Here is a 25,002-nt window from a genome sequence, read left to right as displayed (position 1 = left end):
ATTTCCATCCCACCCTGCTATTAATGGATGCAGAAGGCGGTTGGGTGAGGCGTTTGACAAAAATCTCATTTAGAGATCAAGACAAGCTTAATTGGTTTCTAGCCAGACCTGCACAAAGATGGGTTACTCCACAAATACAGTTGCTAATCTGCCCATTATACTCCCTAAGCTCCCACCCACAAAGAAAAAGAAAATAAAGCAAAGATGCACAAAAGAATGCAGGATTTTGAGCATGTTACTTCCAGCTAGGAACACATCACGAGGGGTGAATTCTACAAGAACAAGCGCTTTGCTTTTCTTTGAAGGAAAAGGATAACCAAGCAGTAAACAAAATAACAACAAAAAGACCTAACATAGATTAAATCTGCATTTTCCACAGGCAATCCCCAGCCATTCTTGAAGAGCATTTCCAGCAGCTATTGTTTCTGTGGGCAGGGGAAAAGCTTACACGGCCAAGGAGACATCATGTCACAAGTGACAGAGTAGAAAGGATGGGGAACCTCGTGATTAAAAAGCACAGGACTGAAACCCTGGAGAGCTGAATTCACTTCCGAACTTGGCTGTAAAAAAAAAAAATTGCGAATTTCCTGTGTGATCACATCCTAGATGATTTATTCAAAACCTGGTGTTGAAAAGCAAAGGGAGGGGGAAGGAAGCAGGAGGAGGAAGGGGAAGACACGGTCCTGTGGGCTTTTAATGAGCTTGGGGTTAGAGCAGCACTGGCAAGCTGTGAACATCCATCTGTGTTGGGCACTGCATGACCTGGAGCTGGTGCTGGGAAAGCACTGAGGATCCCACAAGCTCAGGTGAGAGCCTGCCCTGCTGCTGTGCCCAGGTGTGTGCCATGGGCCCACATCCCACAGGCTTCTGTAACGCTGGACTCCCAACCGAAAGAAACACAGCCACGTGCAAAATGGAAAGGCTGGGGATGGTTTCCCCTCCTGGAGCTACATGAGAATTGAGAACCAAGAACATAAAGCTGTCCCCCGAATGCAGTGTGTTATAAATCAGACACAGCCCAGCTCCAGCGCTGCAGAGCAGCTGCAGCAGCAGCACAGGTAGAGGCAGGCGATGAAAGCGTCCTTTGGTTACAACCTTCTCCCCTCGTGCAGCAGCCCAGGACTCCCAGCTCCAGAGAAAGCCTGTTTATTTTCCTGAAAGCCAGCCAGTTCTGCTGGGCGGGAAGCACTGCACCCATGGGAGAGCTGGGCTGCGGATCCTCTGGCAGCACAGAGCCAAAAACAAGGCCAGAGCCAGAAAGGACAGGGGTCCTGTGCTTGGGACCTTCACAGCAAGGTCCCCTGAGCTCCAGAGCACCTTTGCAGGGCCTTTTGCAGCAGCCAAGTTCAGAATAGTGCAGAGAGACAGAGAGGTGTTCTTCCAAGACCTTCAGCCACAATGGTGAGCACAAACCCAAGGCTTGGTGCAAACAGCAGCCCAGTCTCTGGCGTTGGACAAGAGCTTCCAGGCACGGAGATGTGGGCTTGGTGCTGTCCCAAAATGCTGCTGTGGGAAACTCAGGGTGAACAGATTCAAACTTTTCCTTTCAGCAGCGAGACAAGCTGTAATTAGCAGCACTGAGTCCGACCCAGGGGCTGGATAAGGACATTTCTGTGACATATCTGACAAGGCGACTGCAGGATATGTTTTCCTTGGCTTTTTTCCTCCTTGGAAAAATGAGCACCCATTTTTCACAGGTCTTTTTTCCCCCCACTCCGTGTTGCCTGAAGTCAGTTTCCCAGAGAAAGGGCATACAATTCAGAATACACTGTAACAGCCCATTACCACAGCTGGAGCTGGGGTCTTGCCATCCCCAGGGGTGGGTCCCTCCTTAATTATCCCACACCTCATGGCATACTGGGGATGCCAGACCCCAAAGTCAGAGTCTCAGTTTGACTTTCACCAAAATGAAAACACAGTCCAAACCACAAGGCAAAAGTAAAATAAAAACGTGAACATGAGGCAACTGAGCTACAGCTTCGAGACACATCATCACCACTGTCTCACACGTCTCTCACCCAGCTCAGCCTCATCCCCAGAGCAAAACCAACAAAGCTTCCTGTGATGCAACTACAAGCAATCCTTTGGAAATCAATTCAGAGAATTTTGAGGCTGAAGTCCCTCTTTACTGTCTTTTTCTCATGATGAAAGCTGCCACGCTATAGAATGGCTTGAAAAGCCTGCATGTAAGGTAAGTTCTACTGTGCCAGCTAAGGGAATGGCACAATTTCATGACTAGGTAATCCACATCACAGCCTGTCACACATCACTGCAGTTTGAACACAACTATGACCACCACTGCATCAATTAAGAACTGATAAATTTTGCTGAACCTGATAAGTGGAAGAGCAGCATTTAATACATAAATAAATGGGGAAAAAAACAATGAGCATAAAAGCTAAATTCCAGCCCCAGCCCCAAAAGCAAAACTGACTGTAGGGATTACAATATTTAGCATGCTCCAAAAATTTTCCTCAACATCTTTTTGTTCCATGTGATGGGCAGGGATTTCTTGTGCCTCCAGAGCCACCAGCTACTTCACATGCAATTTACCAGCAGCACTCTCCATGGAAAAACAGATGGAGCTCATAAATGGATTCAAGTGGTCCACAAAAAGGTTCCAGTCTCTTTGCAGGGTGTCTCCAAAACGCCAGGACAAGGAGAGAGCACGGTAAGGTCTGAAAACCAATCTCCCAGACCTGGAGAGCTTTGGTAAGCAAATGGCTTGCGTAAAGTTTCTGTCAGAACACCCATGTGAAGCGCTGGCATTGTAAACAAGGTTGCTCCAGAGACACCTGGGATTAGCACTGTTCAAACAGTCCTTGGCATGACTTACCGGAGTGCCCAGGAACAGATTTGCAAGTTCAGCTTTTCTCCTGCCTGATGCTCCAGTCTTAACCCTTCTGTCTCCTACACGGAGTTCGAGACACAGGGATGGGCATGGCAGGAGCCCTGTGCTTGATTGCAGGATTTAGTGGAAGAAGAAAACCCAAGGAGGCAGCACCGTGGGGCTGCTTTCTTCCTGTGTTGCAGGATGAGATCCGACACCAGGCTGTCCACGAGCAAGCTGGGCACACGAGTGTCCCTCTGCAGAAGCACGGCAGCTGAAAGCCGTGCATGGGATACGCAGGGAGAATGGTGCCAAGCCAGGCAGGACAGCTGAAAAACACCAGGCACCCTAAAGGCTTACCCTGATATCAAGGCACAGAGCAGCCTCTCTTCCCTACACTGGGCACACAAGCCAAGACACTCCTTATGCCTCAGGGGCAGCGGGAAGGAAACCTCAGCCGATGAAGCTCCTTTGCATGCGATTCCTGTGGAAGCCAGGCACGACAAGGGTACTCATCCCCCCCACCCTCAGCTCTGGCAAGAAGGTGCTGTGGTTTCCAGGAGCAGCAGCAGCATGAAACAACAGGAACATGAAGGAAGACTGGAGTCACGGCAGGGAAAGCTTTAGACAAACAGATTTACTGTCGCTTCCATCCACATGAGCATCCTTGAAGGAAACAGCTGCACCAGACCACAGCTGACACAGACTCTCCAGGATGGGACATGAGTTCACAGCTCCTCTAAGCACCATTCATTAAGTTGATGCTGAGACCAAGCAAGGAACAAGCACTCAAAAAAAAAGCCACACCTCATGTCTAGGTAAAAGTCAGATGGATGTGCAGCTCCAGAAAGCTACCTCAGAAAGGTATGGAAAAAAGAAAAACACTCAGGAGCAGCAGCAGGGCAGACCCACCATGGACTGAATTCCATGTCACATAACACAACACAGACAGAAAACATCCTCCTGTGCTGCCTCCATGGCCATGCCACAGCAAACAATTAATCTTGCTTGTCTGGTGTGGGGGAAATGGTCTCTGGACTGTTCCTCCATCCTCCTCCTCCTCCCTGCTGGAGCTGGGAGGAAAGCCTGCCAACAGAGTTTGCCTGTAACAGGCACCAAGCTGCTAGAAAACCATCTGAGCAACATAAAACATCTTTCCACACCCCCCTGTAACACACTGCACTCTCCTCCTCACACCTCAGACCTGAGTGGCTGCAGATCACACCCCTGAACGATGCTGCTCTACATCCCCCATTTTCATACTCCAGAGGTTTTTTTTTTATTTCAACAAAATATTTTTTTAATTATTTTTAAATAAAATTAATTTATTTAAATTTTGTTTTTAATTTAAACTTAATTTTTAAATTAAAAATTAAAAAATCTCCTCCCAGCCCAAGTGGTGCAAAGCTGGCTCCCAGGTGCAGAGCCCCAGCTCCCCTGCCCTGCAGCCTCAGCATAGGGACAGTTGTAATCCTGCCCAAAAACAGTGTGAGCACTTTCCTGCTTGGTGACAGTCTGCCCTCAAATGCTCGACTTCTGAGGATGCTCTGCTCACTAGAAGGGGAGACAAGCTGATCCTCACTCCTGTAAAGCAGCGGAGGAACCCACACCCTGCAGAGCCTTCCCCAAAAGCTGCCAAGCTCCGTAGCTCAGTTTTGCATATTGGTACAGAGCCCAGCTGCTGGTGTTTCACACACCACCCCCCAGAGTCTGCCTCTGAATGGCACAACTCTGAATTGCTTCCTCCTGCCATACTGCCCCAAGGCAGGATCTGCCAGCAGCCCAGCCCATCGCCACGGGAAACAGGATGAAAGCCCCATGTGAAAGACGAGCAGCAGGGAGCAAGAACACCAGGAGATCCCACTGTGTTCTCCTAGGGATGGGCACAGGTCAGGTGGATTAATTGGGTCCTTCCCCTCTCTTTATCTCACCGATCACTTGCTGTTGCCAAGTTGTTTTGAGCTTTGGCATGGCTGCTTTCCACCCAGGGCCTGCACAAAAGGCGATGAGGAGCCTCAGTGCAGAATTCCTGGCAACAGTCCAAACCCAGAGGTCGGTAATTGGGTCACTGGGTTCAGCTTCCGAAAACCATTCCTTCAGGAGGTGTGGTAAACGCAGGCACAGTCGGCAGACGGAGCCGGACACTCCTGCAGCTCCTCCACCACACCCTCCACACCTCATTTCATTACCCTCTCACAAAAGCACTCGGTGGCACAGGGACAGAGCGGCCTGGACAGGGAGAGCCCCGGCTCGCAAGCTGCGTGCAGGGGGGAGACATGATTCAGGTAGGCAGCACGTAGCTGAAAGCACATCGCTATGCAGTGCTCAGCCCCAGGAATGCAGAAGGGAAACATGAAGCCACTTGTCTGGCACGGCAAATAACCCTTCAATCATCCGCCAGGCCCTGCCGGGGAGCTCGGGGCTGGGAAAGAGAGGATGTCTCCAGCCAGCAACGCACCAGCTCTTACCGACCGCGCCACGAGGCGCTGCTGCGCTTCCTCCGTGTCTGCAAGTCAGCTCCAAATACAAAAAAAATAAAAATTCAAGCAGCAGTGAAGCAAGTGGCGTGTACTGCAGGAAGAGAAGGGGTTTGAAGAGCAACCAGCACTGGCACCCATCGGCACTGGCAGGATGAGCAGGCAGCTGGTGGGTAAGAACACGCCTGTCCAACGCCGCCCTTCCAGCGGGTCACGGCGATGTTTGGAACACAGTTTCTCAAGGCAACTCCGCCACGAGGAGTAAAACATGGAGAAACCTTCTGAGTCATGGTCACACTGGCTCACCAGTGAGTGCCTCTAGGCTGGGCTACCCCATCCAGTTTGGCTGACTCAGGAAGGGACCATGAGCAACCTCGTCTCCCAGGTGTTCCAGGCAGCACAAACCTCCTCCATTTAATGTATTTACCATGAACTCTTCCCAAAAGGCTGAGGGTGAACACAGGAGGGAGCACAAACAGGACTGGGTAATCAGAGACTCATGTGAGGGCACAGAGGTTGCTCCAGACCTGGGAACAGCATGGGACAGATGCCTTTGGGAATGACCCGACCCAACCCCACCATGAGGAAAACACAGGCCAGATGTTAAGACAAGTTCAGGCATTAATTTGGTTAATTTGCTATAATTCAGGTGGCTGGTGTTCAGGCCACACCAATCAGGACACTAAGTGCTGTCAGCTCAGATCCTGAAACTCTTCAGTCAACTAACCGCGTCCTTACAGTGTGCCAGGGCCGTTCCTCTCATTTCCATCTCCTTTGGTTTTCTTCTCAGTGGCCACAAAGATCTGAAAGCTTTATGACTCACTGAGCTGAGATTTTCTGTGCTACCCCAGAACTCCTGGTCCCTCAGTGAATTCCAGAATGTTATAACATGCCACAAGGACAGAAGATACCAAGTGCAAATGGTCTCCTGAGAGGGCAGGAGGGTTAAGTAGGCACCAGCGCAGCTTTTCTCCCAATTAAGGAAGAAAGAAAAGAAGAATCAAAGGCAAACAGCAAATTACAACATGTATCTGGCAAGGGGCTGTGGAGCCTCTAATTTCTGCATTAAATACAAAGTTGGAAATCATAGAATCACAGAATGGTTTGGGTTGGAATGGACCCTAAAGACCATCTGGTTCCAACCCCCTTCCCCTAGTTTAGGTTGCTCAAAGAATATGTCATGAAGGGTGAGGGAACTAATGCAATACTCAGAAAAGCTTCTGCTGGAATATTTAATGACTTTCCAACCCTTAACTAGCTGTTTCTCTCATCCCCTAGTATGGTAAATACATAGAGTGAGTAGATCTATGTGACTTAGCATCTAAATTAACCAACACACAAGTCAGGATCAGGCATTCAGTATTTCTGCCCCAATTTATGGCCCTTTGCTCAGATCAGCTCCTATTTTTTCAGCATGGCACTGACATCTGTTGTGTTGCAAGAGTGAAAAGTACATATATGATTAAGGGTGGGGGGGAGAGGGGGAAAAAATCAATGTGGACATGACTTGAATTTCGTGGCATTTGGCTGCCACAACTTGCAAATAAACAGCTGTCCCAGCAGGTCCATGCAAGCTTAACAGCACAGCAGTAAAACACAAGGTTTTTCTTCCCCTTTAAAAGGGTTTTACTTATATAAAAAAAAAAGTATATTTTTATAAGAAAATAAATTGCAGGTTGAAGAATCATAGTTAGGTCACACTCAATTCCAGCAGAACAAGCACATCCTGCTTCACATGGCCTCACCAGTCACTCCACAGCAGTGGCAGCTTTCTGAAGCCAAGTTAAGATATTTAATTACCAGCATCAAGTCAGAAACCAAAGCGTCCAACAAAATCCTCATTTGTGAGCGAAGCCTGCAGAAATGCCGTTGAGCAGGCTTTGGCAATCTCCAAAGCTGACAGCTGGATGCCCTGGCTTATCGACTGCAGGAGCACACGCGGAAAAAAGCTCTGAATAGTTGCAGTGCCGAGCAAGCCTTCCAGGCAGCCCCGCCAGCCTCTTAAAAAGGCTCACAGAAATAGGCAGGCTTCATTTATTAATACTTCAGAGATAAAAGTGGCCGTGTAGGAGCAGCTCAGTGGGTGTCTGTGCAGGAGGAGGATGGGCAGACCACTCACTCTGGGTGGTGCATCTGTCAGGATCCCCAGGATCGTTCAGGTTATAAATGCACCACTGTGCAACCCGGGCACATGGGTGGGCTGCTCCAAGTGCACCAGCTTTTAGGGATGGACCCAGCAGGGATGGTCAGTGCATGGAAACTTGAAAGCAGGAAGATGGAGCGAGAGGAGCCACGCTGCTGGCTGGCTGACAAACAGAATTTGTGGGAAGCCCAGCTGCCCAAAAGCTCCATGTCCCCACTGCCTTGGGTTCCTCAGCTGTGACGTGACAGCGCGGGAAAAAGTGCAGGAAGGAACCAAAACAAAGCACAGAAGCAAAGGGAGATAATCACAATCCAGTTAGACCAGCTGTCCCCAGGTCTTGCCTGTCCTCACCGGAGGAGCCAGCCTGCTGTGGCTGTCCTTTCCTGCTCCCTCCTGCACCCCTGCCACAAACAAAGGGTCAGATAAGGAGCCAGCTCAGGTCAAGACCGGTTTGACTCCGTTTCAAGCCCAGGGGAGCGGATTCAGGGCTGATTTTACACCTCACCCATCCTGTTTGCCTCCCCGGGGCAGAGGCCAGCACATAGAGCAGGGTGCACGCCTGGCTGGCTGGACCCAAAAATCCCAGGGCCGTGTCAGGGCACCACCGGCAGAGCCACACACCAGCTGAGCGCTGGCCAGAGCCAGGAAGTGTCACAGCTTCCTCCCGTCCCGGTGTCACACAACACTGGGCGGTCAGAGATCGTGGACTTTGGCTTTTGCTTCCTGCTCCTGACAGCAGAGGCAGGTCCCGGCGTATGGCCACGGGGAGAGCAGGGTGAGTCACTCATTAATCCAGGAACAGCAAGGTGGATGTCTGACCTGCGGGGTTTGGGGGGAAACGCACGCCAAAACAAACTCCAGTGCTCGTGGAAAAAGGTCCAGATGCTGCAGGACATATCTACTCCTAACAGGACTTAAACAGGGGCAGGCAGGGAATGCCAATAGTTTTGGAATACATTGTTTTTGGCAAGGGAGGATAACGAGGTTGCACCATGGTTGACCACTGAGGCATTATTACACACCAGCACTTGATTTTGTACACAGTATCACAATCAACCTCTAGAGAGGGAATAAAAGGAAACCAATGGCTTCTCCCTCTCCGTGCTGCCGGGAGAAGCTGCTGGGCATCTGCAGTGCTCAGGCGTGGTCAAAACCACCAGGGCAGCCTGTGCCAGGGGTTGCCCTCTCCCCAGCACCTGGAAAAGGGGACTTGGCTGCACCCCATGATCTTCCACCTGCCTCCGATTTCCACGGGGAGCCCCTTGCCCCCAGTTTGGCAGCACAGCCTTGTCGGTTCACGTGGCTTTTGTCAGGAGGCACATTATTGTCACATTATCATCTGTCTGTGCCTTAAATTAACCTTGATCACTTAAAGATGCAGAAAGACTGTTTCACACCAGCACCAATGCAAGAGGCAGCGTGGTGTGAAAGTCATGAGCGTTGCAGACCCCAGGGACCAAACCCCACTGTTCACACTGAAGACTTCATGCCAAGTAAAAGACCAGGATCCGACCACAGCCACAGCACAGCAATGGCAGCCAACCCTCAAGGCTCCACGCAGCAGGGGCATTGTCCCTCCTCCAGGCAGACCCCTGACCAGAATCCTCCCTCCCTGAATTTTTGGGCGGGTGCAGCCAGTGACAGACCGGACCTCCCCACCTGGTGCCTGAGCCACACATCTGCTTGTAGCCAAGCCATAGCCCAACACCGGCACATGCCGAAATCCTACTCCCACCCCGGCTCCCACATCAAAGCACCGGCTGGACAAGAGCACGCCTGCAGCAAAATGTGTGACACCAGCACCAGAGGCTTGGCACATACGGACGACGGGGCAGCTCCAAACTGCTGTGCCTATGGGGAGGCACTCGGGAAGCTGAGATTCCCCAAGGCCCGCGGGAGCCCCATCAGGGGGGTCACATCGGTGGTGTGGGAGTCGCCGCAGGGGTGGGAGCCGCCGTGCCAGCCGGCGCCGGGGCTGCAGCAGCCTCCGGAGGCGTTGCCATGGAGAAGGCAGCGCAGCAGCAGCATCCCGCATCCCACGCCCCCGCGTGGGCGCCCCCTGCCCGGCGCCCACGGGGCTGGGCACCGCCCGGGACCCGCCGGGGCCGCGGGACACGCCGGGGCCGGGGGACACGCCATGCTCCGGGGGACACGCCATGCTCCGGGGGACACGCCGTGCTCCGGGGCGCCGGCAGCGGAGCGGGCGCCGCGGGGCCCGGGCGCTCCCCCCGGGGCAACAGCTCCACGCAGCGCCCGGGGCGGGGTGGGACGCGGGCTCGCCTCCCTCCGCACGGCGGGGAAAAGGCAGAAAAGCGGCGGCTCCCGCCCCGCTGCCGGCGCTCCCGAACCCCTCCCCAGCACGGCCGCGGGCTGCGGGAGAAGGGCAACGCACTCCGCCGAAAGCCCCCCGAACCGAAAGGGGAGGAGCGCCGAGGGGCTCGGAGGACTCACCGCAGCGCGGCCGCCGTTCCTGCCGGGGCGGAGGGCTCGCTGCCCGCGGTCCGCCCGCCGTTCCTGCCGGGGCGGAGGGCTCGCTGCCCGCGGTCCGCCCGCCGTTCCTGCCGGGGCGGAGGGCTCGCTGCCCGCGGTCCGCCCGCCGTTCCTGCCGGGGCGGAGGGCTCGCTGCCCGCGGTCCGCCCGCCGTACCTGCCGGCGCGGCGCTGCGCTGCGCGGCGCGGAGCCCGCCCGGCCCCTGCCCACAATGGGCCGCGCCCGCCCCGCCCGGCGCGCTGGCGTCACCGCCCGCCCGCCGCCGGGACTTGTAGTGACGCGCGGGGCGGGGGCTCCGCCACCGGGGGTGCCCTGCTGGGGGTACCGCACCGGGGCCGCTAGCGGAGCTTCTACCGCGGGTACCGCAACAAGGGTACCGCAAGTAGGGATGCTGCAAAGGCTGTACGGCACCGGGGGCACCGCACCAAGGGCACCGCACCGGGACGCTCCGTGCTGCAGAGGAGGCGGAGGGCAGGCGGGAGGGTCCAGCTCTCGCCGAAGATAAAGTTTCAGCCGGCTGGCGACACGCGGGATCTGTGTCGCAGCTGCCTGGCAGAGGCCTCCCAAGATGCGGCAGTCTCATCTTGGATTTAAGAAATCAATTTTCCAGAGGTTCCCATTTCACGTGAATCAGAGCAGCAATTGGATACACGGTTGGATTCCCACATGCATGGGAATAACCTCGCTGCATGAGATGGCAGAAGGAGCAGTTGGTGTTCTTGGTGCAAATCAAAACTCAGATCAAATTAATAGCGTGGAACATTTTACCTTAAGTAAACTTTTTTTTTTTTTCTTTTGGGAGAAGAGGTCAAGCTATTTACATCTTGAATAATTTTTTTTTTTCTTTCTTGGCAACAACTATATGGGAAGGTCTGAAAGGCAGGAAGGGATTTACTATGATTGTGTTTCATATGGAGTCTGCACAAAAATTGATGCAGGGACAAAGGAAAAGCCAGTGCTGGGAAAGTAAAGAAAGAGCATCCACAGAGTTGATAACAAAATGTGAAGTAAAATTAACAGAATCACGGAAGGGCTTGGGTTGGAAGGGACCTTCAAGATCATCTTGTTCCAACCCTCCTGTCACGGGCAGGGACACCTTCCACTAGACCAGGTTCTCATTGGCCTTTTCCATCTGTGCCTTAGCTTTCCTGACCCCATCCTTAAACATCAAAATCGTATCCCTGTACTCTTCCTAGGTCACCTGTCCCTGCTTGCGCTGGCTGAGCATTTGCTTCTCACTCCTCAGTTTGAGAAGCAGGTCTCTGCTCAGCCATGCTGGTCTCCAACCTGCCTTGCTTGATTTCTTGTCCTTTGGGTGTTGAAGCAAATGGGAGGCAACAATCACAGAGGCAGTTTTGGGATAAAAGGTGTCAAGGGCAGGTTTTCTGAAGCAGCAAACCCAATGGTGGTGTTGTGAAACTGGTGGGACAAGAGAATAAGCATCTGTACCCAGGCACAGGTTTTGGCAAGAGAAATTATAACTCACAAAATCTACCACAGTCCTTGATGGAGCCAAATACGTGGTAGATCTAATGGATATAAGAGATATTGATTTCTTAAAGGCTCTGACAAAATCCTTCATCAAAACATATTAAGGGGAGTAAGGAGCCATGAAAAAAAAAACCTCAGTGGTTGATAGGCAGAAACCACAAAGGCCAGACTGGGGTGGTCAGTCTGCACTGGAGCCATGAGATGGGGAGTTTCACAGAGATCTGAGCAGGGGTCTGTGCTCAGCATCTTCATCAGTGATGTAGGAGGTGGGGTGGGTGGGGACATGCTGATGGCTTCTGGTGACACTGAGCTGCTTGGAAAGGCCCAAGGCACCAAACTGCAGCGGGACCTGGGGACACACAGTGACAAAATGACAGATGAAATACTCTGGAGACAAATGTAAGTGATGAGCCTCACAGGGAGCACTCCTAACATCTTGCACATGGCAACAGGCTCTGAACTGACTGCAACCCCTCAAGAAAAGCATCCCAGGCTACAACAAGGAATTTGATGAAAGCATCAACTCACTCCTGAGCAGCAGTCAAGAAAGCAAACAGACTGATAGGAGTTAATGAGGTAAGAGGAAAATCTGCTGTACAAATTCCTGGTTTGCTCTCCTCTTGAATACTGTGAGCAGCTCTGGCCTCTGTTCTCACCAAAGAACTAGTGATCAAAGATAGGGAGCATTTTTCACTGAGGTAAAGGGTTAGGCCAGGACTATTCAATCCAGTATTTCTATACAAGCCTCAGGCTCAGGAAGTCCTGGAGCTGCGTGCAGCCTGCTGTGGGCTTGGAGAGTTTATGGGAAAATATCCCTGAACACTTCTCATACCCCTGGCTTATACACCATTGGCTATGAGAGGATGCTGGGCAGAATGGTCCCTGCCTCCATCCTAGCACAGCTTTTCTTTTGCTCTTCCATTCATCTTATTTTCCTCCAAAAAATGCCTTCCCAGGAACCCCTTCCCACTCTTCCCCTCCTCAAGGACTTTTGTTAACCACATCGTGATGGTTTGATCTGCAAGCTCCCAGCCTGGGTAAGTATCAGCTGTATGGTTGGCATCTGGAACTGCATCTTCCTCATCAAAACTGCTCAGCCATTTTCTTGTCACTGCCTCCTCAGAGCTTGTTTGGACGCTGCTTATCAAGCCCCATTGTGTTGCTTTCCTGCTTGTTTTTCCAACAGCCGCCTATTAAATTAAGCTCCTGTATTCAGACAGGAAAACCCAATAACCAGCTGCCCAAAGCCTTTTTGGATAAGTAGGACACATGCAATAGTCATCGTGTAAGACTGATGAGCATCCAGCCCCGAGAAGGGGAGAGCATGGGTACCAAGCCTGCTTGGACAATAATCCTTGTAATGCCTTGTAACAGGAGGGGGTTGGCAGGGTTTGCTCATTGGATGAAAAACTAAACCAGGACTTTCTCAGAGCTGAGGGAAAGAAAATGGGTTTCTTGTTCTACATCTGTAAGAATATACTTGGTAGCCTTCGTCTTTAGATGCTCACTCGACCCTAGTAAATGTTCTCTGCTACCAATCCATGTCAGATCAATACTATCTTATCCCTGGGGAAGAGTTTTTATGTGTTCCAGTGAAACCTAAAAGGACACTCTTGATTCAGCTGACAGTAATGGAATATGGAACCCATCCCCTTACAAAAATTAAGTAAAATTGATTTTGGAGGAAAAAAAGCCCTCTTGAGGTTATAGTCTTTCACGTTGCACAGATGATATGCTCAGCAGAAAAACAGGCCACAGCTTTTATTTAATTGTTGTTCTGGTCTAAACCAAAGACTTGAACCAAAAGGACAAAATCACCATCTGAGCACTTACCACCATCCCAGACCATTGGAGCTTGTGGGAATATTTCCATCGCAGCAATCAGGGCTGGTTTTGGCTCAAAGGTAGGAGACAGCTTTATGCTTTTTGTTCTTTGATAGGAGGTTTTTTTAGAGTACTTAGAAGACCTTTAACAGTTCTGTATCTGGGCTGGGATGTTCTGTGTGAAAACAAACCACACCCTAAACCAATGTTATCTCCAACAGCGCTGAGCTCAATCTCACCCCAGGGTTCACATCAGCTCCCTGCAGCTGGCAGGGGGATGCAAAGCTTGGCTGTAACATTTCATAGCCCCAGAAGGGAAAATAGACACATTCCCAAAGCAGGACTCAGTGGGCTGGGAGCATTAGCAAAGACTCAGTGGATTTAGGCCCTGATTCTGCAAAGTCCTTAAGCTTGTAAGGAATTTGTAATTTGCTTGTAAGCAAATTCCCATCCGCTTCAGTGGCATTTAATCACATGCACATAAGTGCTTTATGGCGTACCAGGGAGTTGTACCTTGGTGGTGGTGGGGATGTCAGGAGCCCAAGCAACCAAATTCTTTTCCAGTGTGTTCAGAGAAGGGTAAAATCATGGAATAGTACTACAGAATCATAGAATGGTTTGGGTTGGAAGGGGTCTTAAAGATAATCTAGTTCCAACACCCCTGTCATGGGCAAGGACACTTTCCACTAGACCAAGTTGCTCAGTGCCCCACCCAGCCGGTCTTTCTAAGAAATAAAAAATGTAAGAAATAATTGGAGAGCAGATTGTGAGACTTACTGCAAACAGTTATAACAAGGTCTTGCTCCAGCCCTGCCCTGTCTAAACCCATTCTGCTGGGAGATGCTGGGAGAGCACAGCCTTTCCTGGCTGCTTCACCTGAAAGATCACCATGCCCTGTGGGAAACAGATGACTCAGATGAGTGGCAGAGAGATATGAAGCACTTTTAAGTGTGCTGGGATGTAGGAAGCTTTAAATTATCTCTGTGGCTTGGTCAGGGCCCTCCACCCCACCCCTCTCTGTGCTCCTGTCATTGCCTTCCTCCCCTCCTGCAGCTGCCAGAAGCCCCTCGTGCTTCCCTTGCCATCCATCCTCCCGCCTGTCTCCTGTGAGATGCTGCAGGTGTGGCCATGCCCTGGTTTGGATCATCTTGCTGGTACCTGGCGTGTCTTTGACAGACTCCTGACACTCAACTCCTGATTGCTCATGAAGCCAAGGGTCAATCTTCCTCCCTGGAATGTCCTGCCAGTGCCAAGCTTCATCCACAGTCTTGTGCCAACCTCAGATGCTGGGTTTGGGGGAACAAGTATTGTTCAGGGTGGCTGGAGGGCTCTATCTCCTCTCCCCTAGATTCTCTAATGGCTAGAAAACAAGCCATTCCTCATTAGGGATCTGTAACTTTGCCCAGGTCTTTTTTCTCCTCCCTATTCCTAGAGATGACTTGCACTGAATTGCTGTAAAAGGTACCAAACAATGAACAACAACAACAAAAAAACCCAGTGCAAATTCTCAATGGATGAACGTTCAGTGCCCTGTTTTCTTCCTCACATCCTTGGTTATTTATCTCCTGAGAGCAGGAAAGGAGGTGAGATGAGGGGTAGCATCCAGGGAAGAGGTGAGGCTGGAAGAAGAGGAGTGAAGGGGTGGGAGAGGGGTGTAAATCAGTGCCTCTCTCTCAAGGCCAGAGACTGCTGCGGATTTCCACCAGCTGTTGCTGGGGCTGTCAGAGAAGGGTTTAACAGGGATGTGTGCACACACAGCCTACAGGGAGAGCTGCTTTTATTTGTTCACATCTAGCAGGGGTTGAATTTATTGCCTTTGCAGAGGGGCCAGCAAAAAGCCAGAGCATCACTTAAATCCCATTTAAAACCTCAGATTAAGGCTTTGCAGGAAGGGAAGACAGGGAGGTGGAAATAGCCTGGCCAGATCTGGCTCCATTGCTCGGGGGAGTGGGCTACAGATCCACATGGCTACAACAGCCAGGGGGACAAGTGAGGCTGTTGTTTTATCACTGGAGCATCCTTTGCTCCACACCTTTAGCAGCTACAGAGTGAGGAAGTGCCAAGTCACCTTGCACTCATGATGAGCCTCCAGCCTCTTACTGGAGCATAAAACAGTTAACCCCCAGGTCACCAGGTGGGTTCCAATTCTGCCATCCATTAAGGAAAGAAGCTTATCCAAAGGAATTAGGAGCCCTCATCAAGGGCCTACCTGCATTTGGAATACCTGCATTTTAATCCTCATGATTTTTGACATGATTCAATATTCTATACCTATCTCAATTTTGCAAGATGCCCAAGCCAATTCTTGGCAGAATTTGTCCAAAGTGACCCAGCCAAGGTCACGCTTAGATTCTGTGGTTGACCTGGGGATGGCTCACAGATAGCTCAAGTCCTGACTGAACACAATAAATCACAAAATCCTCTCTATCTTGCTCACTATTTTGGTCCCCCTGATTTGTCCTGCATCATTAAATTTTTACAGTGCCTGACTCCAGATGACTTAAAGTTTGTGCCTCCTGTCTCCAGTAACTGCAGAGCTAAGAGGTTTTGTTCCTCCCAGCACAAGGGCTGGAATGTGAAGACTCAGCGACCAGCGCAGGCAGGAATATTTCTCCCATCCCTCACAGCTGTGTAACTGGACATACATGCTCCTGGTATCTTTCAGAGCATCAGTGTGGCTTTTACACGTCCTGGTGCTGCATTTTTTTCTAATCAGCAGAATTCAGGACAGATTTGTTGCAGGACTTGAACAATGATGTTGCAGTCAGCAGAGCAGCAGGGTCCTGTTGCATCCCTGCCAAGAGGTCACATCCTGCATGGATGGAGCGAGCACAGGACTGCTCCAGCCTCCCTGCTCCATCCCTGGGCACTCCTGGGGTGACATCAGCACCATGAGATCATCTCTCTTGACTGGCTAGATTTTCTTACAGGTTTTCCCTGGAGGGCTTCTTGTTACTCTCCGGTTGCAGTTTCTCTGCTGCAAGGACTTCCTCAGGCTCGTGTTCCCTTTTCCATGGTGCCCAGATGTTGCTCCACCCCAGGCTCTCCATGCAGCTGTGGCTCCATCAGCTGTCACAGCCACTGTGCTAGGAATGTTTGTGACGGGGAGGTATTGCAGCCACCACTGGCTGATCCAGGCTGTACCCACAGCAATAAACCTACTGGAAAGTTTTCCTGGTTTGGCATGGGGTTGGACTCTGCAGGAAAGATCTTCTCTTTCCTCTGCTCAGCCTTTTCTCTGTCCAAGCACACAAACCTCTCCTCCTCCATCTGTCTTGCAGGAATTTTAGATCCATGCACAAGGACATCCTGGCAGGAAGTCCTCAGCATCTAAACATTGGCCATGGCAGGTGATGCTCAGAGGTCTCAGAGTCAGGTTGCAGCCTTGGGAGAGCAGCACCTCCCTGGCACAGGAGGAGCCCCTGGGAGTGCAGGGAGGAGCAGCTGGGAGCATTAGGAGGTGTGGCAGTAACAGCAACCTCCCTGTATCACTGTGGTGGATGGAACCCTGGAAATGCCCTCACTGCCTCGGATTACTGATGACAAAAGGGTGTTGCTAAACTGGCAGAGAGGGAAATCACAGTCACAACAACAGCAAGAGGGACCTCCCCAGTTGCAACCTCCTTAGTCACAGCTGGATTACCAACCCCATCCTTATATTTTCCATGGGGGCGGCATGAGTAAGAGCTGACTCCTAGGGATGTCTGTTGCCTCCAGAAACCCTTAAGGACAGAAATGCTGATAGGACTATCAGGCTTGGCTTTTCATCCCCTTATGTGGGATGTTGAGTGGTTGTGCAAGGACTGGGATGGTGACTCAGGTACAGGACAGAGCCAGTACAGGGGGCCAGGATGTTGAGGACTGCCCCAAGCATCCCCCAAGGCAGTGTCACTGGCAGGGAATGGGCATGCATGGTTCTGCCTTTTCCACAGTATCTGCAAGACCTCAGTCCCTCCAGAGATTATATTTGGGACACAGACTTGCCTTGCAGAAGATCCCCCAGCCCCTCCAGCTCTGTCCATGGCTCTCCCTGTTTTGACCGATGGCGAGTTGGGAGTGAGATCAGATCTTGGGAGTCTCTCAATACCTCCCAGATGCTGGTTTATGTATAAGGGACAGTGCAAATGATGAGCACAGGGCTCAAACACACACCAAGTCTCACAGGTCTCCTGCAGCTCCCAGCCATGGGTATCCTGGGAGCCTCAAGACTCTTTGACTTCAGCCTCCCCATGGCCCGCTGGGCTGTTGGGGTGCAGGAGAGGGAGATGGCAGCCCCCAGCTCCCTCCAGGGCCAGGGGCTGCACCCAGACCCCAGCGTGATCCCCCTCTCTGTGGAGACCTGGGAAAGGGAGGAATGGGGAAGAAGGACTTTCCCACTTGGGCAAAGCAGATGGGAATGAAACCTTGCTCCCTCAGCCCTGACTGCCGAGGCGGTGGGAATGTGAGCTCAGCCCCTAGGCGACTTAATGGGCTTTTAAAAAACCCCTTTGTATTGGATCCATTCTTCTTCCCAAAGCTTGCTGGCCCCGCTCCAAGGGGAAACCTTTGATTCTACAAATACACCACAATTATCATCCCGAGGAGTCTCAGCTATCAGGCTCCCCGCCTCCAAAAGATCAGCAGGATGCCGGAGAGGTGCTTAAATCATTTCATCCTAAGAAAGCCTTGGGCTGTAACAGCTTCCCTGTTGCTCGGAAAAAGCCACCCCTCTCCCAAAAGCTTGGCTCCATTTTTCTCCCACTGATGCCGTCGCTAGTGGAGGCAGGGCAGGCAGCGCTGCGGAAACCAGGCCACTGGGCTTCCCGGTGATTTCATCGGTCCTGGGACCCAGCTCGTGGAGATTTATGAGCTCACAAGAATGTCGCCTTGGAGTTATCTCCCCCTCCCCTCTTTTTATGGCTCTGCAGAAAGGGATTCGGCGATAGAGCCCTGCTGGGTACCGTAACAAGCTCGCTCTGTTTGACAGTTGCAAATATTTTTTCTCTCCAACATTGCACAGGTCCATGTGCTGCTCGGGCTGCTCTCGCCAGCGTCACCACCACCCAGCACCGGGAAGCTCGACTTGGCGTGGGGGAGATGCAAACCAAAAGCTTGCCAAAAGCTTGCATCCACTCTCTGACTCCTATCCCTTGCTCACGACTCCCCTAAGCTCACCTCCAGGTAGGTTTTTATTATTTTTAAATTGTTGTGCGGGTTTGCTTTTTTTTTTTTTTTTTTTTTTTGTGTTTTGTTTTGTTTTGTTTTTTTTTCCCAGAAGTATTTTTATTTTCTTCAGGTAATACAAATCCTGCCCTTCTGCAATGCTCTCCAGTCTAATGCTGGGGTTTTTGAAGGGGCTAGGTGCTCCACTTCCAGCAGGAGTCCAGCACTTCTCTCCTTGCAGAAATCCCCCTGTAAAGCACGTCATCAGTACTCTTCTGCAGCTGTTTTTCTCAGTAGTCTAAATAAAGCTTTCAAGTTAGGACTCCTTGATGTGAAGCCAGATTCAGAGGCTGTCAGTTCCTTTGTGTATCCTCAACTTGTCCGGGGGTGTTTTATTTTGGGATGGCTGCTTACTGCAAAGCTGTCCATTTAGCAGCCCATTCCTGCCACATTCTGCTCCTTGCCAGTGACAATGTAAACTCCAAAGCGCCAGTGAGTTCTGCCCCTGCAAACCCTTTGCACTGTGCCTGCCTTTCTGAGAGGATAAACGATTTTACAAGCAGGATTTTGCTCAGGCCACAGGCTCACCATGACAGGAGCCCCAGGGAAAGGTGTTTCACTGTGGCTGAAGAGCCAAGGCCAGTGTCCTTCCCCAGCTGTTGGGTACAGATGGAGTCCCTTCCTCATGGGAATCAGTTATACGGGGAAGGCTTGATCCCCTTTGGTGACACACAGCCACCACGTGGGTCTAGCAGAGGCTGCTGTGACATGGCATTGTCTTTGGGGATGGCATCCAGGGCCGTGTGCCACTCGCTTGGTCACACTGCTGTGGCCAAGCCACCCAGTTCCCTAGGCCACTCCAGGACGAAGGCGATGGGAGGCTGAGCCAGCTCTGCCACCAGGAGGAATGTGGACCCATAGCCAGCTTAGGGACCCACACAGATCACTCCAGGAATCTACAGGCAAGCAACAGGCTGAGACCAAAAATCCGCTTCTATCCTTTATCAAAACCACTGCCGCTTAGTTAGGATGCTCCAGGCATGATTCAGCACTCATTATCTCCATTGAACTGGAGATTAGGCTGCAATATTCCCAGATAATAGCTTTATTAACTCTGTATTATTCTTTCAACATTATTTATTTACACTAAGTCAAGAACACTTAAAGCTTTCATGAAACAGTAACAGCAGTTCATCAGAAAACATTTTATGCTGTGCTTTTTACAGGGGCAAAGATCCTGTGTAGAAGGAGATACCCCAAGACAAAAGTACTCTTGCCAGTGAGGTCTTTTTGGCTCAAGGAAGCTGCAGGTGTTATGGTTTCCCCACAAGATGCTAATAGTGTGGAAAGGTAATTTTTCTAGAATTTCAGCACAGGCAATGGACTGTTGTTTCCCATTACCTGCTGTGCTGGCTCTGCCGGCTGCTCCTGGCCCAGGGACAGCTGACACTCATGGCACAGCTCACCAGGGCCTTTTTCTTGAGCTCCCATGACCTGTCTGCCTGCAGCCATCCATCCTGTCCCAGCACAGGCTGGCACCAACACTCTTTTGGCTGGAACAAGATTGCATTCTCCCTCCCTGTCCCCTGAGAAAGGAATTAGACTGATTTAATGATAAATGCATGGGCTCTTGGCTTTGGCCTTGCCCATCAGCCAAGACAGCACATGGGCCACTGCAAAGCTTTGGTAGCCCAGAGAACCAGTCCAGGGTACAGGGAGTTGGCCCCAGGAAGGGTTGCCTGGGAGGTCCTGCACTCTGTGCTGGTGATGTAACCAAGTCCAGGTTTTCCTCTGACTCGGTGTCACTGCAGAGGATGACTGTGGGGGACGACAGCAGCTGAGTATCCATTCACATTTGCCCTATCCTTAATGACCTTGTAATGGAAAATGGGAGCTGACAGCCTGACCTTCCAGACAACCAGCTCCTCCCTGGGATGCAAAGGACCTTTTCTGGCACAGGGTACTCCACTTTCTCCATTTCTTTCCAAATGACTCTCTTTGCAATCAGAACTGCTAACCATCCTATTAGCACACTGCCCAGTCTGGATTAAAGGGACCCAAATGATGCTGGGTTTTTTTTTTGACCCACATTCTCCCTATGAGCTCTTGGGTACCCATTGCTTCCAGAGCTGAGCACAGCCCCACATGACACATACACTCTCTAGGGAGGATGCTCCAGGAATGTCATATCACCCACCTGAGTCCAGCAGAGATGAACATGCACATTCTTGATAGCCCCAAACAGCCCTGCTCTCCCCACTTCACTCCTGGAAGAAGGATTCCCACTTGGGGAGTGACTGCTTGTGATGTTCCCACCACACAGATGCTGTAGCTCCCCAACAAACCTGGCAGATGCTGGGGGCCGGCTTTGATGTGTATTTCTTTGCTATTTGAAACAGTCTCTCCTGTAAGGGCTTGAACTGGAGGCTGTGTATAAAAGCTGCCATTGTTTTTATTGGGCTACCATCCATGTGTTTAGAACACAGATGCCCTGAGTGATTCTGCTGGCGGGAAGTGGAGGTGAAGGGGCTCCTTTGGATATGCTCAGAAATCATCTCCACGTCCAGGACTCCTTTTAGAGTTGTTTAACATCATCCATCTTTCAGGCCTCTCACAGCACTGCCACATCTCTGGGGTTTGGTATAAACACTCGAGCTCACAGTCAGTGAGACAGTGGGGCAGGCGGTGCAGTTATGAGATGTCCTGCGTCAGACGTGGTGCAATTTGTAGCTGCTTGGAAACGCCCTGGCAGAGAAACAGGGGATCTGGGAGACACACCTCTCCATTCCCAGCCCAGCCCAGGGGCAGCCTGCCAGCCCCAGAGCACAGGCACGAAGCCCTAATGGAGCTACAACACAAACTGCTCCTTTGCTTGCTGTTTGCACTCCACATCAACCAGAGCTGTCTGGAAGAAGCTCTGGATAATATCTGCTTGTGTGTTCCTCTTCAAAATCCCAGCTCCAGCTTTCTGGAGCTGCTAGGAATGTACTGCCCTGGCACTGCCTCTAACTGAAGCTCTTGTCAGCCAAGAAGGAATGAATTTGTCCCTTCTTTTGAACCACAGAAGGGGAGTCTCCATCCCTCTCCCCACCTGTGGTGCACCCACCTACATCCCACCTTGGGCTTTTGCACTGAACAGCCACTGCCACCACCAGCCCAGCTCCATCTGCTCCACCTCTCTCCCATACCCATCCCTTTCCTTTGGGACATACCTTCCCTGGGTGCAGGTGTCCAGCACCACGTCCTCTATGCCCTCTATGCCTCCAGCAGCTCCTGGGACTTGGAGTGCAAGCAGATGTCTTGCCCAAGTCCAAGGAGTGGATCAGTGTCAGAGGAGGGCTGTGGACATCCCTCCCTGTGCTGTGCCTCCCTCCCAGCCCCGCTGCGTGTGAAAAGCGCACAAACCGGACATTCAACTTACCAAGTCTTTGCACAAGGCCGGCCACGGCTGGGGCTGCCAGGGAATTATCAGATGCTCTTGTGGCTCTGCAGAGAAGCCAGGATTCTAAGGGAAGGGTTACTGATTGCATTTTGGCCCTGGGGAGCTGTGTTGGACAAACTGCTGTATAATCACTGCACAGTCCAGCCTGCAGAACAGCACTGTAATATTTTTCTCTTATCATCGTGCAGCTTTGGAAGCTCTTATTTGATCTCCTTTATCCATGTGAATGTGTTCAAGAATGCAGCAGCCTCTGCCTGCAGAATAGTTCCTATTGTTCCCTTTGTTCATGTGTCTGGGCTGTTCCTCAGCCTCCTCTCTCCCTTCCTGCAAAGAGACACACTGCATGGTCAAAAAGTACCTTTACAACTTGATCTTAGATATTAACTCAGCCATGAGAAAGGCAGGGAGCATATTTTCCTGAATATTACAGCTTTTTGTGATGCAGAGGAAAGTGTGGTGAAGGGTACCTTGAGCTCACAGTGAATTAGCTGCTTTTAACTTCATCCAGGATCTACTCACCCATGCCCAACCTGCCAGCTGCTCTGAATTAATGCTGAAAATGGATGGCATTGGATTGGGCATATCTGGTTTATCTATCTGTGTTTCTTGAAGTACTGACCCTCTTAGTTTGAAAAAATCCACGGTAACACAGTGAATCAGCCTGGAAGAGAAACAAAGAATCTGAAGGCCATGAGAAATACAGATCCACATTTCAATTTTTTATCCTGCTTTTTTTCTGATACAAAAGCTTGTACATGCCTTCATGCTGAAAACAGGCTGGAATTGACTTAGATATTAAAAGTGTTTAATTTGGGGACTTCTTTTTGTGAGTGTGGAACTGAATTCAGTGCTTTTCAAAAGCAGGCCTCCAGCTTTGCAAAAATGTCTCTCTGATTTCTAGATCAGCCCTTTCTACTTCTCCTTTCAGACAGGTCTGCAGCAGGTTATCCTAATATGATCTGCACAATCTTTAAACCCCATCGAGTGCACAGCTTCAAAATAAACCTCAAACAAGCCTCAGTTCCATCTGAAAACCCATCTCCTCTCCATCCTCCTTGTGGAGAACCCGTAGGAAAATGTCAAATTAAACAAATGAGAACTTTGGCACTGCTGAGTTAGATCAGGCTGAGTTGGTCATCAAAGTTACAGCTGGAGGTTGTTAATCTGTTGGTGATTTCCAAGCAAATTATTTTTTGTATTCTGCTTACAAAATAAGAGAATTGAGATTTTTGGTTGAGCCTGGAGGCTGATGCATCACCAGCTATGGTAAAGCAAAGATGACATGGAGCTTGCTTGCACACTGAGGAAGGTGTGCTCCTTAATTTAGCCTGAGTCATCACTTCCATTAGGAGCAGGATGGAAGGATGGCACCAGAGCCACTGGCTGCCACGGGGCAGGGGCCAGAACCTGGCTGAGAGCCTGATCCTGCACTGCCTGTGGCACACGTGACTGGTGAGACAGATTGGAAATCACTGGCTCAAGGCTGGATGTCTGCTTTGGCTTTCCTACCTGTCTCACTGGGAATTCTTTTAGAAATCCTCGCTGGGAATTCCACCTTAGACTGAACTTACGTGAGCAGGAGGCCAAATAGTTATTTCAACTTTTTAAAGTCTTGTTACTTTTTTGGGTACTGAATGAAGCCAGGGAAATCACTTACTGCTGCTCAAGTCTCATGGATGTGCAGTGCTGTTAATCACAGACTTCATAAATTGTAAATTAAGGTTCCCAAAATCATGAGATTCGTATTTGTTTATTTTTAAGTAGAAGAAGTTGTCTCTTTTTATTGAGGTTTTGTGCTTTCAGGACATGACGTGGATTTTTTTCCCGCCACATGCAGCAGCAGAAACAACCCTAAAAATTAAAACCTCTATTGCAATTTCCTGACCCTAGAAACAGGAATTTATAAAAACATCCCCTTCCTCAAGACCCAACTGAGACCTTTGGACATGAGCAGAATAGCTAGAGGCAGATATATTTTGGTTCACAGGGACCAAGTTCTTTCTACCCTGATCTCTGAGCAGTGGACTCTGAGCCTGCCATTGCTCAGTACCCATTATTTGATCTGCAGACTGAGGAGGAAAAAAAAACCAAAAAGCAGCTGATTTGCAACGTGGCCTCTCCTCTGCCTTGTGGCAAAACCCCTTCCCAGAGTGTGGAAAGCAGTAAAAGCCCCCTGCCCAGCACTTCTGTTTTCAAACAATGTCAAGGTGAAAAGCCCCCCGAGTGAACCCTGAGTGTCTCTTTCCTCTGCTCGACTCACAAAGCAGGAGCAAAGAACAAATCTCCTTTCCTGTCCCTCCTACCTCCCTGAATCCCTTCTCATTAAGGAAAGAAAAGGTCAATATTGGTGGTGTTGAAATGAAGCACAAGGACCGAACTGCCTCCTGAGCCTGGTGCAGGGCGCTGAAAGAGCCAAGCGTGAAACAACATTTTCCAGAGCCTCCATCAGCTCAGGGGGCTGGTTTGGTCTGCCATTGTGCAAGGAAGGAGCATGATTTCAGGAAGCAATTTGCAACCAGCACCTTAGGAGACTAAGGGGGGAAAAAAAAGCACCTGTGAGTGGGTCATAGCTTGGCCTCTCCTGACAGAAGGTTGAAAAGTCCCTGGCAATTTGGGAAATTCAAGAGGTGGTGGACAAGTCCCACCAGGAGGATGCTGAGGAAACCTGAGGCTTGCCACACCAGAGAGCTCTTGGCAAGGCTTCCCATCTTGGCCCAACCACTGTCTCCCCTCCTCTTAGGATGTTTGCTAACCCATCCATGCAGCAAAGCTGACGCCTGAGCCTGTGTCGTCCTCATCACGAGCACAAATTCTCAAAAGTGGCATGGAGAGATGATGTTTCCCAGCCCACCAATTTACCACCCATTTTATCTCTCTCTGCAGCTGTCTTCTGCCTCTCCACAGCTTCCTCTCCTGGTAGATGCTCTCCTGGTAGATGCTGTCCTGGCCAAGCATGGATTTGGTCAGTCATAACCATCTTGCTCCACTTTCAATCCCAACACCTTCACGTTTCCTCCTGTGCTGCCTTTTACTCTTCCCATTCATACCTCATCACCCTCTTTGAGTCCTGCCTGGTGATGGTTGCAGAGATTGAAGCTGGGACTGGCACCCAAGGCTTTGAGGCTGTACCCTCATGGGGAGTAGACTCCTGTATTATTGTGTT

At 50.7% G+C, this 25,002-nt stretch overlaps 2 protein-coding genes across 3 annotated transcripts in view; one reads left to right on the top strand and one right to left on the bottom strand.

Annotated features, from left to right (window-relative positions):
• Nucleotides 1–9,972, bottom strand: part of DAAM1 (dishevelled associated activator of morphogenesis 1) — a 91,560-nt gene extending 81,588 nt beyond the window's left edge. For both annotated transcript variants that reach the window (XM_053980953.1, XM_053980954.1), the window contains exon 1: nt 9,902–9,972. The gene's annotated coding sequence lies outside the window, so the exon portion shown is untranslated. The remainder of the gene's footprint in view (nt 1–9,901) is intronic.
• On the top strand, nt 9,452–10,282 carry LOC128808497 (atherin-like). The gene has a single exon (XM_053979666.1). It carries the CDS (start codon nt 9,452–9,454, stop codon nt 10,280–10,282), a length of 831 nt encoding a protein of 276 aa, XP_053835641.1.
• Nucleotides 10,283–25,002: the final 14,720 nt, after the last annotated feature.

The sequence above is a fragment of the Vidua macroura genome, chromosome 6 (assembly GCF_024509145.1).
Source record: "Vidua macroura isolate BioBank_ID:100142 chromosome 6, ASM2450914v1, whole genome shotgun sequence".
In the NCBI taxonomy this organism is placed as follows: Eukaryota; Metazoa; Chordata; class Aves; order Passeriformes; family Viduidae; genus Vidua; species Vidua macroura.
Note: the sequence above shows the minus strand (reverse complement) of the source record. Positions and strands in the feature narration are given on the sequence as shown.

Excerpts from the sequence above, each read along its gene's own strand:
- LOC128808497 (XM_053979666.1), top strand. The coding sequence starts at position 9,452 with ATGGAGAAGGCAGCGCAGCAGCAGCATCCCGCATCCCACGCCCCCGCG.